The 15319-nt window shown below is 43.1% G+C and overlaps 1 protein-coding gene across 1 annotated transcript in view; it reads right to left on the bottom strand.

Moving 5' to 3' along the window:
* tnfrsf21 (tumor necrosis factor receptor superfamily, member 21) overlaps positions 1 to 14328 on the bottom strand; it is a 30229-nt gene extending 15901 nt beyond the window's left edge. Inside the window, exons 1-3 of the mRNA XM_023974030.2 lie at positions 13969 to 14328; positions 4849 to 5506; positions 750 to 1295 (exon numbers count right to left, since the gene is read on the bottom strand). Of these exons, the coding sequence (XP_023829798.1) occupies positions 750 to 1295; positions 4849 to 5506; positions 13969 to 14031 (1267 nt within the window). The 5' untranslated portion in view covers positions 14032 to 14328. The remainder of the gene's footprint in view (positions 1 to 749; positions 1296 to 4848; positions 5507 to 13968) is intronic.
* Between the last annotated feature and the right edge of the window lie 991 nt (positions 14329 to 15319).

Genomic DNA, 15319 nt, shown 5'->3' with positions numbered 1-15319 from the left:
GCGGCTGGCGTATCTTCCTCTGCCTGCCTGCTGCGGTACTGGGGTTTCACTACTGTAACCTAGCAGCCCATGTGGCCTCCTCGGCTCCCATGGTTACAGACAACCAGACACATCAGAGAGACAGTTAGAGAGAGAGATACAGACACAGAGCGAGAGAGATATGCAGACAGAGAGAGAGAGAGAGACACAGAGAGATACAGATAGAGAGAGATACAGACAGAGAGCGAGATAGAGACAGCGAGATACAGACAGAGAGAGAGAGAGAGATACAGACAGAGAGTGAGAAGGAAAAGAGGAAGAGAAGGAAGGAGGAGGACTGAGGGGTGGGGGGGGGGTGTAAAGATAGAGGGAGTAAGGCAGGAGGGGAGGGGGTAAAGAGAGAAGTAGAGAAAGAAAGCGAGACAACAGAGGAAGGGAGAGGTAGAGAAAGATAAAGGGAGATGCGTGTGGGGAGGTGGCAGTTACAGTCTGTTGCAGGCCATGCCCTTGCTTGTGTAACAGCTATACTGTTCTGCTATGTGTCATGTTCTCTTGGGCAGAATGGATTGGATTTAGATTTCCCCACTGATGCTATAACAGATGGTCGGTCGGTCTTCTCGGCAATATATCTTTGTAATAAAAATGTATTTGTTTGTATGTTTTCTGTTATCTGTCTTTATAAAGTATGCGGCTATATATAAAAAAGACTAATTAACAAAGTTGCATTTCTTTCTATAAACCTTGAGAGGTAAAATAAAGCGTCCACTCACCCTGTCCATTGGAGTAGTAGATCCACTTCTCCTTGGTCTGTGTCGGGGGGCAGGTCTTCTTCTGGATTGCTTTCTCAATGATGCTGCTGGGGTCCTGAACTGGTCCCTTCTTCAGCACTCTGGAGCTCCTCTTCACGCTGCACACCACGATCACCACCAGCACCAGCAGCAGCAGCAGCACGATCATCCAGGGCAAGTGCTCGTTGATGTCAAAGTGTGTATGAGTGCTGGGCCTGGGGGAGCCCCTTCGTGTGGGCCTGTACCCTGATCTTTGCACACCCTGACCTACCCCTACCTCCGATCCGTCCTCTACGCCGTCCATGGCCCGCTTGTTGGCTGCCGGGTGGGTGCGGCGGTGCTCAGTCTGTGTGGGGTCCTGGGCTCCGGCCGTAGCGGCCAGGTTCAGCACCTCTACATCATCTTCGGGGCTGGCCTCATAGGAGCCTGATGGGGTGGAGTCCTGGCTGTTGCTGGAGCTGGGTAGAGTCCCCGTGGTACTCAGTAAGAGCTCTAAGACCTCAGAACCTGCTGTCAGGCTGAAGGCATCTAACCCACAGAGAAACACAACCACAAATAGAAAGGGAAAGAGAGAAAGGGAGAGGAGAAAGAGCGAGATAAAGGGGGAGGGAGATGCGGAGAAAGATAATAAAATTTAGTCAAAATTGTAAAACTTTAATCCCACAGGCAATCTGCTGGACAGCCGAGGAAGGGAAGGGCCCCGCCCTGGCCAGACCCCAGCAGTGCTCTCCAATCTAATCTGACACAAGAAGAGCACTAGATTGCTCCTTCTACAGCCACCGCATTTATACAGTACTCTACTAAAGATCGAGTGAATTCCATTACAGCTCCAGTCTCAGCAGGGGATGAATGGGGAAAAGATTTTGAGTTGAAAAGAGGTCAACAAAATATGCCTGAACACATTCATGTAACTGTTAGTCAATTGAGATTGAACTAGATTGACCCTGATAAATTACTATTGCAGGTACAAACGTTGAAGCTACACTGCCTCTATAGGCTAGTGTTAAAACCAAAACAACCAATAAATAGGGGAGTTGTGTTAACCGCCACTGAACCAGAATCAATATACTGTAAAAATTCCCTTACCCTGAGCTGGAATACCCCTGTCTACCACTACAGTATTAAACAGATTAGCATTTCATTATGGCATCCTATAGGGGGATGCTTTTGGGATTGGCACCTGGATCATTGGTTATCCCTGTGCACAGGTAATTCAGAAGCAAGCTGTGTTACCAGCATCACCATCTCAACTACACTGATTTCAGTTCCTCACTGCATGGGGACACACTGTCCTGTCTTTGCAGATTTTGTGCAACAGCCTCCTTCCCCTCCCCTCTCATTGATACAGACACAGTTGAGACTGAGGCATGGCGATCTCTGTAATACATGTGGAAGTGGAACACCCCCTTCAGCTATTCTCACTGAACTAGGGTGCAACTTAGGTGAGAGGCTATTTATCTACACACAAGACAAACAGCAGTGGCATTAATGGTCTGTTACGGTAGGTTGACATTGTGAAATACTACTGACTAAACTGTGGACTAAAGCACCAGCAGAAGAAAACATGTAAGAGAGACTTGTACAGTCCTGTGGCTGGAAATACTGTAGCTGCTTCCTTAAGGTCTAGAAGCCATATGTTTATTTTAACAGTGTCACGCCCTGACATTAGAGAGCCTTTTTATGTCTCTATTTGGTTTGGTCAGGGTGTGATTTGGGGTGGGCATTCCATGTTTTTGTTTTCTATGATTTTGTATTTCTATGTTTTGGCCGGGTATGGTTCTCAATCAGGGACAGCTGTCTATCGTTGTCTCTGATTGGGAACCATACTTAGGTAGCCCTTTCCCTCCTTTCAGTGTGGGAAGTTGTCTTTGTTTGTGGCACTATAGCCTTAAGCTTCACGGTCGTATTGGTATTGTTTATTGTTTTTGTCGGCGTCATCCTAATAAAAAGCAATATGTACGCTCACAACGCTGCGCTTCGGTCCAGTTCTTTCGACGGCCGTAACAAACAGTCTCAAATGTCCATCAACTTGTAAACAATCAGCAACAACAACTAAATAGTTAGTTAGTCTCTGAGAACTATACCACTGTTCAAAAGTTTGGGGTCACAGAAATGTCCTTGTTTTCAAAGAAAACATACATGACATGAGTTGCAAAATGAATAGTAAATATAGTCAAGACGTTTACAAGGTTATAAATAATGATTTTTAATTGAAATAATAATTGTGTCCTTCCAACTTTGCTTTCGTCAAAGAATCCTGCATTTGCAGCAATTACAGTTTCTTGGCAGTTTCTCGCATGGAATAGCCTTCATTTCTCAGAACAAGAATAGATTGACGAGTTTCAGAAGAAAGTCTTTGTTTCTGGCAATTTTCAGCCTGTAATCAAACACACAAATGCTGATGCTCCAGATACTCAACTAGTCTAAAGAAGGCCAGTTTTATTGCTTCTTTAATCATTACAACAGTTTTCAGCGGTGCTAACATAACTGCAAAAGGCTTTTCTAATGATCAATTAGCCTTTTAAAATGATAAACTTGGATTTGCTAGCACAACGTGCCATTGGAACACAGGAATGATGGTTTCTGATAAATGGGGCTCTGTACGCATATGTAGATATTCCATTACAAATCAGCCGTTTCCAGCTACAATAGTCATTTACAACATTAATAATGTCTACACTGTATTTCTGATCAATTTGATGTTATTTTAATGGACAAAAAATTTGCTTTTCTTTCAAAAACAAGGACATTTCTAAGTGACCCTAAACTTTTGAACGGTAGTGTATGTTGCCATAGTAACATTTTCAATGAGTAACTACTTTTGGGAATGAGTAGTGTCTTCTCTGACCCCAAAAAAACTGTTTAACATTTTTCACATATGTGACTCACCACCTGGATTCGGTCTTACAGTGTGTAGCAAAATCCGAAATTGTGTTTTTTTTACATTGGATAAAAGTAGAGACTCAGAGCTACAAAGGGACAATGGGAAAGTAATTCTGCATTGAAAGGTGATCAACTTGTAAACTCACTTTTGTAAACTCACTTAAGCCCAACCCATCTCGCTTCGCTCTCGGAGCGCACACTTGACTCTCTGGCCGATGATTTGTTTACCTCTGGATAACATGAAAACAGCCTAACCAGCTCTACTGGCAACAATTTCATTACACTTTTTTGCAGACTTTTACTTACACCGGCTATATTCAACGGGTGTTGTACACACGTCACGTAAAGTTAGCTAACGAGCCAGCCATCTAACGTTAGCTAGTTAAACAACAATTAACAGTTCCAACAATGCCACAGTGCTGGGAGCTAACCAACAAGGTTCAATGTTAGCTAGCTAACAATAGGCTCTAACTAGAAAAGCAAACGGCTCTGGAATACAAATAATAACGTCAGCTAGGGAGCCAGCCAGCTAACGTTAGCTAGCTAGCTAAGACATATAGTATATATTATAGACAGCCTAATATTTGGTTAGTAGAAAAAAAATAGTAACGTTTCACTTCAACGCTTATATGTGTTTCCGATGAGAAAACTTTGTGATATTTTTCAATATGACCTGTTAAGCTACATAACACTTGGCTGTTGCGAGGAAAAAACTACAGCCACTACAAAGGAACCAATCTCTCTGTTGAATGTATAGCCTTAATGGCTTCCCCCTGTCTTCCTAAGCGTGTGATGTGTCGAAGTAAAAGGGCAGCCGTTTACCCAGTTTATTCCACTTTCCCCTCTATAAGCAATTACAGAACAAATGTACAGACATGACCTTTGTGGACAAGAGTGAGAACAAGCAAGTGAGGAGTTTGGGATTGAATGGAAACAACATGTTTTCCACCAAAGCAGTGTTGTCTGTGACAAGATCAAACATGTCACTTTATCACTGTACAGTACCTGATGGCCAGGTCAATGTTTGATATGACGGACTACATAGGGAGAATAACAGCCATGTGGAGACATTTTGTTGAGGAACACAAGCCTGTTCTACAGTCTGGTCTTCCCCTTGAGTTTCTACATGAAGATACTCAAATGAAACACATAGCAAAATAGCCTGGGTCGGGTCCACTGTCCCAGGGCACTGCCTTACCTTTGTGTACTGGGCCAGCTGAGGAAGAGGAGGGCTCCTGGATGAAGGCAGACTGTGCAGGTCCCAGGAGGGTGGGGGAGGTGGGAGAAGCAGATCCACAGATGTTGTCTGTCTCTCTGGTGCCTGCTGCCAGTAGGGGCAGACCCTGGGCCAGACAGTCTGTGTGTGTCCTGCACCTCAATACACTGGAAACCACGTCCGAGAAGCTCCCTCGCGCGCACACCTTACAGCTCACATCCTCCACCTCGCTGCCCCTTTTCTTCACCCCTGAGCCCACAGGGCACAGGAAGTGGGGAGTACAGGTGTCCCCCTTGGCGAAGGTGTCCGGGGGGCAGGTGCAGACCCGGTCCAAGGTGGCCGTGCAGGGGAACTTCTCAACGAGGGGGGCGCTGCAGGGCCTCCTGCAGCGGTGGCATTGCTGAACCCCGTTCTCTCCGCGCGTGAATGTGCCCTCGCCACAGCGGCTGCACTCCCTCACGTTGGTCTGGTTGCAGTGCCTGGACACGAAGGTTCCTGCGGGGCACTTGTCACAAACCAGTTGACTGCCCGTGCTTTGGTCTGTGTGGTAGTAGTGGCGGGCAGACAGGGCCACTATCTCAGTGCCAGGGCTGGGTGTCAGAGGCTGGCTAGAGGCCTCACCAACCACACTGTACAGTAGCTGAGAACAGAAAGAAATGACAACAGAGACAGTGTTGAGCTTCGACAATGTACTGCCGAAAAGATGGCAACACATAGAGTCGCAGGTAGAGACCCAGGCCGCAGCTCATTTACCAAATAAATGGATGTGTGAAAACAACCACAGCTAAGGCAAAGTCACCCCTAGAAACACCCAAACTCTCTGTAGTTAAAGGACAGTGAGTCAGAAACATTTGCAGTGAGTCAACATTATAGGACACATTCTCAACCCTAACATGCTGACCAGACCAGACACGTCGCGTGCGCGAGCGTCGTAAAATAAATGTACAAATCCATGTTATTCAATTATTGCGCGTGCCAACGAGCGTCTGTGTTACCAAGGGCTAAAATAGAAGTAATTCCTATTTCTGACGCAGATCGCACTGAAAGTCCTGCCTCTCCCATCTCCTCATTGGTTTATAGAAGCAGGTACCCACGTGCCATCTCCTCATTGGTTATACCCACGTGGGTGATTGAAAGACGAACTGTTTTGCCGGTCGTCGTGGTAATACTATGAAAGTTTAGATGCCGATCACCATATAAGTTCAAAGATGAAAAAGCCTGGAAGGAGGAGAGATGACTAGAAACGATTCGGTTGGCCGTTTTATGTGTGGATTAATTGTCGGAGTAGAGGACCTTGTGCATTTCAGGTAAAATAACAACTCAATGTTTATATCCCAGGACAAATTAGCTAGCAACAGCAAGRTAGCTAAATAGGACAAATTAGCTAGCAAGTGCAAGCTAACTAGCTAAATTACCATACATGTTTAATGCTTTTCGACCTGTCCCCAAATTAATGTCATTGGTTCAGAGTTTGTTTTGATATTTTAACCTGCGTGTCGTGATCGCGTTTGGTGTAGGGGGACAAAATGAATGTATGCACGATAGCGCACGATGGCACACGCGCGCAGCCGGTTTGGGTTCCGTGTAACATGCTGAACAGACCGGACACGAGCGTCGCAAAATAAATATAGAAATCCATGTTATTCAATTATTGCACCCACACTGCTTGCGCGCGCGCGCCAATGGGCGTCTGCAATGCCAATGGCTAAAATAGAACTCCTTTCTATTTCTGACGCAGATCGCACTGAAAGTCCTGCCTCTCCCATCTCCTCATTGGTTTATAGAAGCAGGTACCCACGTGCCATCTCCTCATTGGTTATACCCACGTGGGTGATTGAAAGACGAACTGTTTTGCCGGTAGTCGTGGTAATACTATGAAAGTTTAGATGCGATCACCATATAAGTTCAACGATGAAAAAGTCTGCAAGGAGGAGAGATGACTAAAAACGACTCGGTTGGCCGTTTTATGTGTGGATTAATTGTCGGAGTAGAGGACCTTGTGTAGTTCAGGTAAAATAACAACTCAATGTTTATATCCCAGGACAAATTAGCTAGCAACAGCAAGTTAGCTAAATAGGACAAATTAGCTAGCAAGTGCAAGCTAACTAGCTAAATTACCATACATGTTTAATGCTTTTCGACCTGTCCCAAAATTCATGTCATTGGTTCAGAGTTTGTTTTGATATTTTAACCTGCGTGTCGTGATCGCGTTTGGTGTAGGGGGACAAAATGAATGTATGCACGATAGCGCACGCGCGCAGCCGGTTTGGGTTCCGTGTAATGCTAAGCCACCTACTGGGCTTTCTCACTTACTGTAATGTGACAGAAGCTTGGTCATGGGTCATGCTCTAACGATGCCACCACTATGGAGTACTCCGAGTCAATATTCACGTAATAATAAGAAATTCTCCTACGACTACGCCCACAACTTCATTGTCGATTTTTTGTTATACAGAAATAACAAAAAATGCCGAAAAGCTGCTGTTGTGTTCAATGTACATGTAACCAGGTCAAAAATCCCAACCATACGGTTTGCAAGTCTCCCATGTAGGGAAATACATACTGCAAGAAGAGCCCTGTACCTTTAGGCTATTTGACGTGGGAAATGTGGGGACCTGGTGTCGAAGTAGGCTACACATAGCTATGTGTTTGGAAAACATTTCGTCACAGGTAAGACATTTAACTTGTTTAGTATAGTCCATTTGTACCACCACTCACCACTTGTAGCTGTATAGTCCGTTTGTTTGTGGTTGTTGATCTTGACTAGCTTAATGTTCCGGTCGGTAGCTTAGCTAGCACTCACGTGACTGCTAGCACCGTCATAAAAAGGGGCATGAGTGATGGAAGCCCTACAATATTATGTTTTGTATGCAGTGAGAATGCTCTGGAGCAGGCAATGTTGAAAAGTAATCTTTAAACATCTTGTACTTTTCTTAAATGTAGTTTTGTAATACACTAAAGCAAGTAGAAAACAAGAAAATTGGGTTTGAAAAATGGGGTTAACCTATGTAACCACAGGTTGTTTTCCCCAGAGGCGGGCAGGGACGCGATGTTCGATCTAATACCGACTGGGACTATGGATAAGTATATTATGTCTACAATCAATATAATTCCATTAGTACTAATAGAATGTTGAGTTTTTCTGTTGTCATCAGTCTTTTGGTGTTGTTGCTACAACCTATAATAGATCCAAAAAATGAATTGAAATAACTTTGTAAATAGACCGTCTATTTTTAATCAAGGCGAGCTCAACATGGTTGTATTTAGTTATTTTAATATTTACAGTGCATTCGTAAAGTATTCAGACACTTTGACTTTTTCCACATTTTGTTACGTTACAGCATTATTCGAACATGGATTAAATTATGTTTTTTCCTCAACAAACTACACACAATACCACATTATTACAAAGGGAAAACATGTTCTTAGAAATGTTTCCAAATGTATTAAAAATAAAAACAAGAAATACCTTATTTACATAAGTATTCAGACCCTTTGCTCTGAGACACGAAATTGAGTTCAGGTGCATCCTGTTTCCATTGATCATCCTTGAGATGTTTCTTTAACTTGATTGTAATCCACCTGTGTTAAATTCAATTGATTGGACATGATTTGGAAAGGCACACACCTGTCTATAAAAGGTCCCACAGTTGACAGTGCATGTCAGAGCAAAAACCAAGCCATGGGGTCAAAGGAATTGTCCGTAGAGCTCAGAGACAAGATTGTCGAGGCACAGATCTGGGGAAGGGTACCAAAAAATGTCTGCATCATTGAAGGTCCCCAAGAACACATTGGCCTCCATCATTCTTAAATAGAAAAAGTTGAGAAACACCAATACTCCTCCTAGAGCAGGCCGCCCGGCCAAACTGAGCAATCGGGGGAGAAGGACCTTGATCAGTGAGGTGACCAAGAACCCGACGGTCACTCTGACAGAGCTCTAGAGTTCCTCTGTGGAGATGGGAGAACCTTCCAGAAGGACAACCATCTCTGCAGCACTCCATCAATCAGGCCTTTTATGGTAGTTGCCAGATGGAAGCCACTCCTCGGTAAAAGGTACATGACAGCCCACTTAGTTTGCCAAAAGGCACCTAAAGACTCTCAGACCATGAGTAACAATATTCTCTGGTCTGATGAAACCAATATTGAACTCTTTGGCCTGAATGCCAAGCATCACGTCTGGAGGAAACCCGGCACCAGCCCTATGGTGAAGTATGGTGGTGGCAGCATCATGCGGTGGGGATGTTTTTCATTGGCAGGGACTGAGAGACTAGTCAGGATCGAGGGAAAGATGAACGGAGCAAAGTACAGAGAGATCCTTGATGAAAACCTTCTGCAGAGCGCTCAGGACCTCAGACTGGGGTGAAGTTTGACCTTCCAACGGGACAACCACCCTAAGCACACAGCCAAGACAACGCAGGAGTGGCTTTGGGACAAGTCTCTGAATGTCCTTGAGTGGCCCAGCCAGAGCCCGGATTTGAACCCGATCTAACGTCTATGGAGAGACCTGAAAATAGCTGTGCAGTGACGCTTCCCATCCAACCTGACAGAGCTTGAGAGGATCTGCAGAGAAGAATGGGAGAAACTCCTCAAATACAGGTGTTCCAAGCTTGTAGCGCCATGCCCAAGAAGACTCAAGGTTGTAATCGCTGCCAAAGGTGCTTCAACAAAGTACTGAGTAAAGGGTCTGAATACTTATGTAAATGTGATATTTCCGTTTTTTGGCAAACATTTTGAAAAAACAGTTTTTGCTTTGTCATTATGGGGCATTGTGTGTAGATTGATGAGGGGAAAAAATGATATAATCAATTTTAGAATAAGGCTGTAACATAACAAAATGTGGAAAAAGTCAAGGAGTCTGAATACTTTCTGAATTCACCGTATGGTTAGCACATCCAGGCAAGGGACATGAAAATATGTTAGATTCTCAATAGTAAGCACTTAAAATCCATTCAAATTACAGGTACCACAACTTGGCTGATGTTCTAAACAGCACATTGAGGAACTTCATCAACATGTTATCTGGTGAAAAAACAGAGTAGCCAATGTTCTGTTGATGTGTGATGACCTTCTGTTTGACTTTCGCTGAAGGGAATTCTTTCAGGACCAGTAAACGCTGCCATTCTGAAGTGATTATGGGCTTGAATGTGTTCCATGGCATTGAAATGCCATCCGCATCCACAACAGCCCTCCTACAATCCTTTCACTGCATTTACAGTACATCCAGTCTAGCCCTAATGCATGTTTTATTTCCTCTCTTAAATGTGGAGCTGGCTGGGATGTGACTCTTTTTTTCTAAATTCTTTGGCCAGGGTGTCAATTTATCACAGAAATATGATGTTGGAGGTAATAACTGCTGATAGGCAGGGAGAGCAAGGGAAGCTGCATCATCACTTTCTGTACATGCAGGACCCTGTTAAAAGTTAGGAGCCAAATCCAGAGTGCTTTTAATGGTTTACACACTTTTCAAAGTCTGGGCCTCCCTTCAGAAACAACAATTTGTTGCGCAATTGCGCCTAACCATGGGCACATTCCTTTGCCCAGGCGTTGCTGACGCATGCCAGATCTTACAATGCCTGGATAGGTCATTTATGTATCAGCTAACCACATCAAGGTTGCGTTCCCTTGCTCAGACGTCGCATGAATTGACCAATGGTTGCATGCCACACCATCTACTGTAATATTTGATGTGGTTAGCAGCTATCTGATAAGTAAAATACCTATCCAGGCATTTTAAGATCTGGCCTGCGTCAGCAATGCCTGGGCAGAGCAACACGCCCCATGTGTTATAGCAATCTGGTGCCTGATGGCACAGTCAATGATGTGGCATGCAACCATTGGTTGATGCATGCAACGTCTGTGCTGGGGAATGTAACCACCTCTACAAACCCTAGTCTTAATTACCTTTTTAAAACAATGCCATGCATATTTGAAGTCAGGCACTGGAGGAGACAGTCATCAAATTCTGCTGATGACTGTACAAATTCCCCTCTACAGACCAGGGGCCCTAAGGGGTCTGTCCACTTCCCAGGACTCATTACTAAACAATAACAGTGGTCCCAGGACTACATTTTTTGTAGAATCTTCTGAGTTTCATTCGGTTATGTAAAATCATCATGTGAAAATCGACCCCTTGAGAAGGAAAGCACATTTGAAGATTAGGGGTAATTAAGGGCAACATCATTACTCAAACCATCTCATTTTTAGCCGACACACTCTGCCTGTTGATGATGATCATGAGGAACAAAATGTTCCAGCTCCAGCCACATCACATATTTACCCAATAAAAAGCAAGTGTGCAACTGGTAATATTCAACGTGACACACTGCAGGTACAATGGTTTGGTGGCCTGAAAAGCGGTGTGTGTGAGTGTGTGTGTGTGTGTGTGTGTGTGTGAGAGAGAGCGAGTGAATGTCCCTCCCTTCTAGCTCAGATAAGAGAGCAGGTTCATGTCCCTGCATCTCCTGTTTGAAAAAACGCACTGCTGGCATCCTGTCAGGAGACTGCCCATCAACACCACACCTCACCGTCTGTGAGTGGCCATGAATCACTGATAACTACCTCTATTACTCTGAATCTACCTCAAGCCTCTTCAGCATTTCATACCTGCCATGCAGGATACAAAGAGAAGGGGATACATACTGTAGTATAATCTTGTTTGTAGATATCTATTCAGTAGTATCCTCTAAATCTAATACATTTGATACATGATGGATGTGTATAGGCTACACATCTGTTGATAGGACATTATTAATACTGAAGGGAAACGCTAAAACCATAGCATCACTAGTTCTATGACTCATATGTTTCGAGCTGAACCCCAGGAGGTTAGTGATAGTGATATCAGTATGCTACCTCCCTGGCTGGAGGACAGAGGGAAGAGAGGAGAGGAAAGGATGGGCCAGCCCGTTTATGCCGTGTCACTGCAGTGCTGCTGCTGGTTGCAGGGCTGGTTCCTGGAGACAGCCAGACTCAGCAAAATCTGCACTGCCTGCCTGAACACTCTGTAATTCAACCTCCAACAACAACACGCCTGCCCCAAGACGCACACAACCCCTTTGTACAGGGCCTCTTTGCACATCATGCACCCAACAGTAACACAAAGAAAATGCTTAGGCGTTTGGGCAATGGTTTTCAATCAACATGGTTCAGTGACATGTTGAACCAGAACCATCTTTCGGTTTCAACAATTTGTCATCCTTACTGTGAGAGGATGATGTGATCCATCTTCACATGTTCTGCATGAGACATCTGTGACAAGAGGGCACACCCAGTTCCCTAAGTATACTGTCAGTTATGTACCTAAGGTCTAGGGGTCGAGTGCACATGATGACAACCCCTGTGATTGTGAGTGTGTGTGTGTGTGCATGTGAGTGTGCATGTGCCTGTCCATGGGTTAGGTAACGCCTCAAAATTTTGCCAACTGCATAGGCAAGCATATCTCTGAGCACACACAAAGGGAAAGTATTCATCAGAAATCTGATACGGAAATGGACAGACACACTGCCATTAGGCAGGTGTATTTTTTAAAATATATTTTTTTACATTTCCTGACATTATCTTAAAAATAACCGCATATACAGTATATACATGTGCCGCAACATGCTGCATTCCATTGTTGTTGTCAGAGCCTCTGGTATCATCCACAACATTTAGCTCACATCCTATCTGTGCTGTTGTACATGGAAGATATGGATGTTTGCCACAACAGTGCAAAAGTAACTCTGTGTGTATCTTGAACATCATTGAGATTTCCATAAGCCATTACAGTACCAGATAACACACAACCAAACCAGCACCTGTTGCAACATCATCATGCAACTAAACGGAGAGAAAAAGTGAGTCTGTTAGGATGCAGTCATGCCTCATTTATCACTGACAAAAGCCAGTGGAGCCTCCTCCTTCATGGGCCAGTGAAGAATATTCTTGCTAATGTCACAATGTACTGCCAACAACGCATCACAAACAACCAGTGGACTTCGCCTGAGAGAAGATGCACAGAGGGGGCCAAACACAGAACTGACTGACATGCATTGTAATATTTGAATGGAAAATATAATTTTGTTAAAATATCTGTTCTATGGTGATGCTAGGAGATAAGGACACCCCATATACTGCTTAAATGTTAATCATTGATTGTAGTGGATGATGGACTACATTATCTGTAAAGAAGGTTAGATACCACCCTACTATCAGGATTTGGCCAGATAATACAAATAAATAACAAATAAATAAAAAATTGTATAAATTGGTAAATAAACATGCATAGATTTCTATTTGGTATGTTCTCTCTGGCTGATATGTTGGTATAGCGCTCATATATACATTGCCCTGCACTGTAAGTTCTGAGTTCATTCCCGAAATATTAATAAGGCCAAAATACATGGATCTATGTATAAATGAAAACATTACTTAAATATACGTGTTAAATTGGATGGAGGCAGGGTGGGTCAACATCCACTACAGCATTTCAAATGTAGTCAATGTTTTCCCTATGTTTTTCTCCAGCATGGAGAAACAAAGCCTCAAGTCCTTGTATGTGAACCTGACGTCTTTGTATGGGATGTTTTCAGTACATATATGATCTCATAGGGGTAGAGTCCCATGAAAGCTGTTTGAATACAGTGCTTCTTAAGATGATATTATATATCATAAATATTTTACAGTAAATTAGTGTACAATGAATTCATGCTAGATAATAACAATAAATTATTCCCATTTACAGGTAACCTGCAATATGATTAATATTTGTGCCATTCTCATTGGGCAAACAATAGTCATATTTGTGCTATTGTTCTCCATCCTTCCATTCTGTTCTGACAATAGATGTGTTTTATATATATATATATATATATATATATATATATATATATATATATATATATAGATGTAGTAGCCTATTATACTATATTACCTGTACAATACATGAATTATAGAATAATCAAAGTTAACAATATATTCACTTGACTAATTGCACATACCGGCAAGTTTAAATCGGGACATACGCAAAAATAGACGATGTCTCTTTAAATCGAGAACCTGCCGGGGAGTAACGTTACTCCTATAATAAGAATAAAATAATAGACAAAGGTGTCTTGTACTTACCGCCACAGACACACAGAGCACTGACATTTTCCAGTTCTGAGCAAATGTTTGGCTACTTCTCATCGCACAGGGTGGTACATCATTCCTGCATGAGCAGGACACATATTCTAGAAACACTACTGGCTATGAAGCAATACCAACAATCTACTGCTGGTGTTCCTTCAACCGGCAGTTTTTTATAGTCTGTGTGGCGAGGGTGGACTAGCTTCAGATAGTATGAGATGAGAGATTGGTTCTGAAAGAATTGTATAATTCCCATAGCGATAATGGATAAGAAACTGAAATTCTGCCTCCTTTGGTCCAGGTTCCTGTGCGGTCTATGCAGCAAAGCCAGGGCGATGACTGAATAGGGCGGGTACTGGCGACAGACGTCACCAACGAAACTCGGTACTGGCGCTCCGCTCGCCCAAACCAAACGCAGTTGACTCAGTTTCCAGGAAGAAATTGCATTTACAGTGGGAGACAAATGAAAATACAGTATGTCGGCTTTATATGTCTGGTGTCCTTTACTTTCAAATACACCAGCATGGAAAATAACTCTTAGGCTCAAACTGAGGTTACATTTCATGTTGATGAAGCTATGTAGATTATAGATAATACAATAGACAAATATTGACTGATCTAACGTTAGCACAATGACTGGATGTCAATGGTAACAGCTGTTATAGCATAGAGTTAGCAAGTCATTATGCTAACGATAGTTAGCAATTGAGCTAACACTAGTTAGCAACTTCAAACTGCATGAAGAGACATAACAATGGTATCCACAAGTTCATCTGACTCTGGGGAAGTAAATTGCCAAAATCCCGAAGTATACCTTTAAATATGTCCAGTGGGCTTTAAAGGCCCAGTGCAGTCAAAAACGTGAACGTGATATTTATCTGTGTTTTATATATATTTCCACCCTGTGAGGTTGGAATAATGCTGTGAATTTGTGAAAATTATGCTAATGCCCTTTTAGTGTAAGAGCTGTTTGAAAAGACCGCCTGAAATTTCAGCCTGTTTTGATGGGATGGAGTTTTGACCTGCCTGATGACATCACCAGGCGGAAAATTAGTTAATAGACCAATAAGAAAGAGTTCCAAACCTCTCTGCCAATAACAGCTAGTTTTCACCTCCCTACACAGACCACTTTGTTGCTTGAGAAATTGCTCTTTGCTAATATGTTATGTTATCAGTTTAATTGAAAACACAGTAAGGTGCTTAATTGTTACCCATACATTATTTGAAAAAACAGCTGCATTGGACCTTTAACTCTGCCACCCCAAGGCATATTTAAACTAGGGCAAATCACATACAATTTCCCTATGTTTTACTCCTCGCTCACAATGTCAATTAATGGACAATTAGT

Source organism: Salvelinus sp. IW2-2015, linkage group LG28 (genome assembly GCF_002910315.2).
Source record: "Salvelinus sp. IW2-2015 linkage group LG28, ASM291031v2, whole genome shotgun sequence".
Lineage (NCBI taxonomy): Eukaryota > Metazoa > Chordata > Actinopteri > Salmoniformes > Salmonidae > Salvelinus > Salvelinus sp. IW2-2015.
This window is presented reverse-complemented; position numbering and strand designations above follow the sequence as displayed.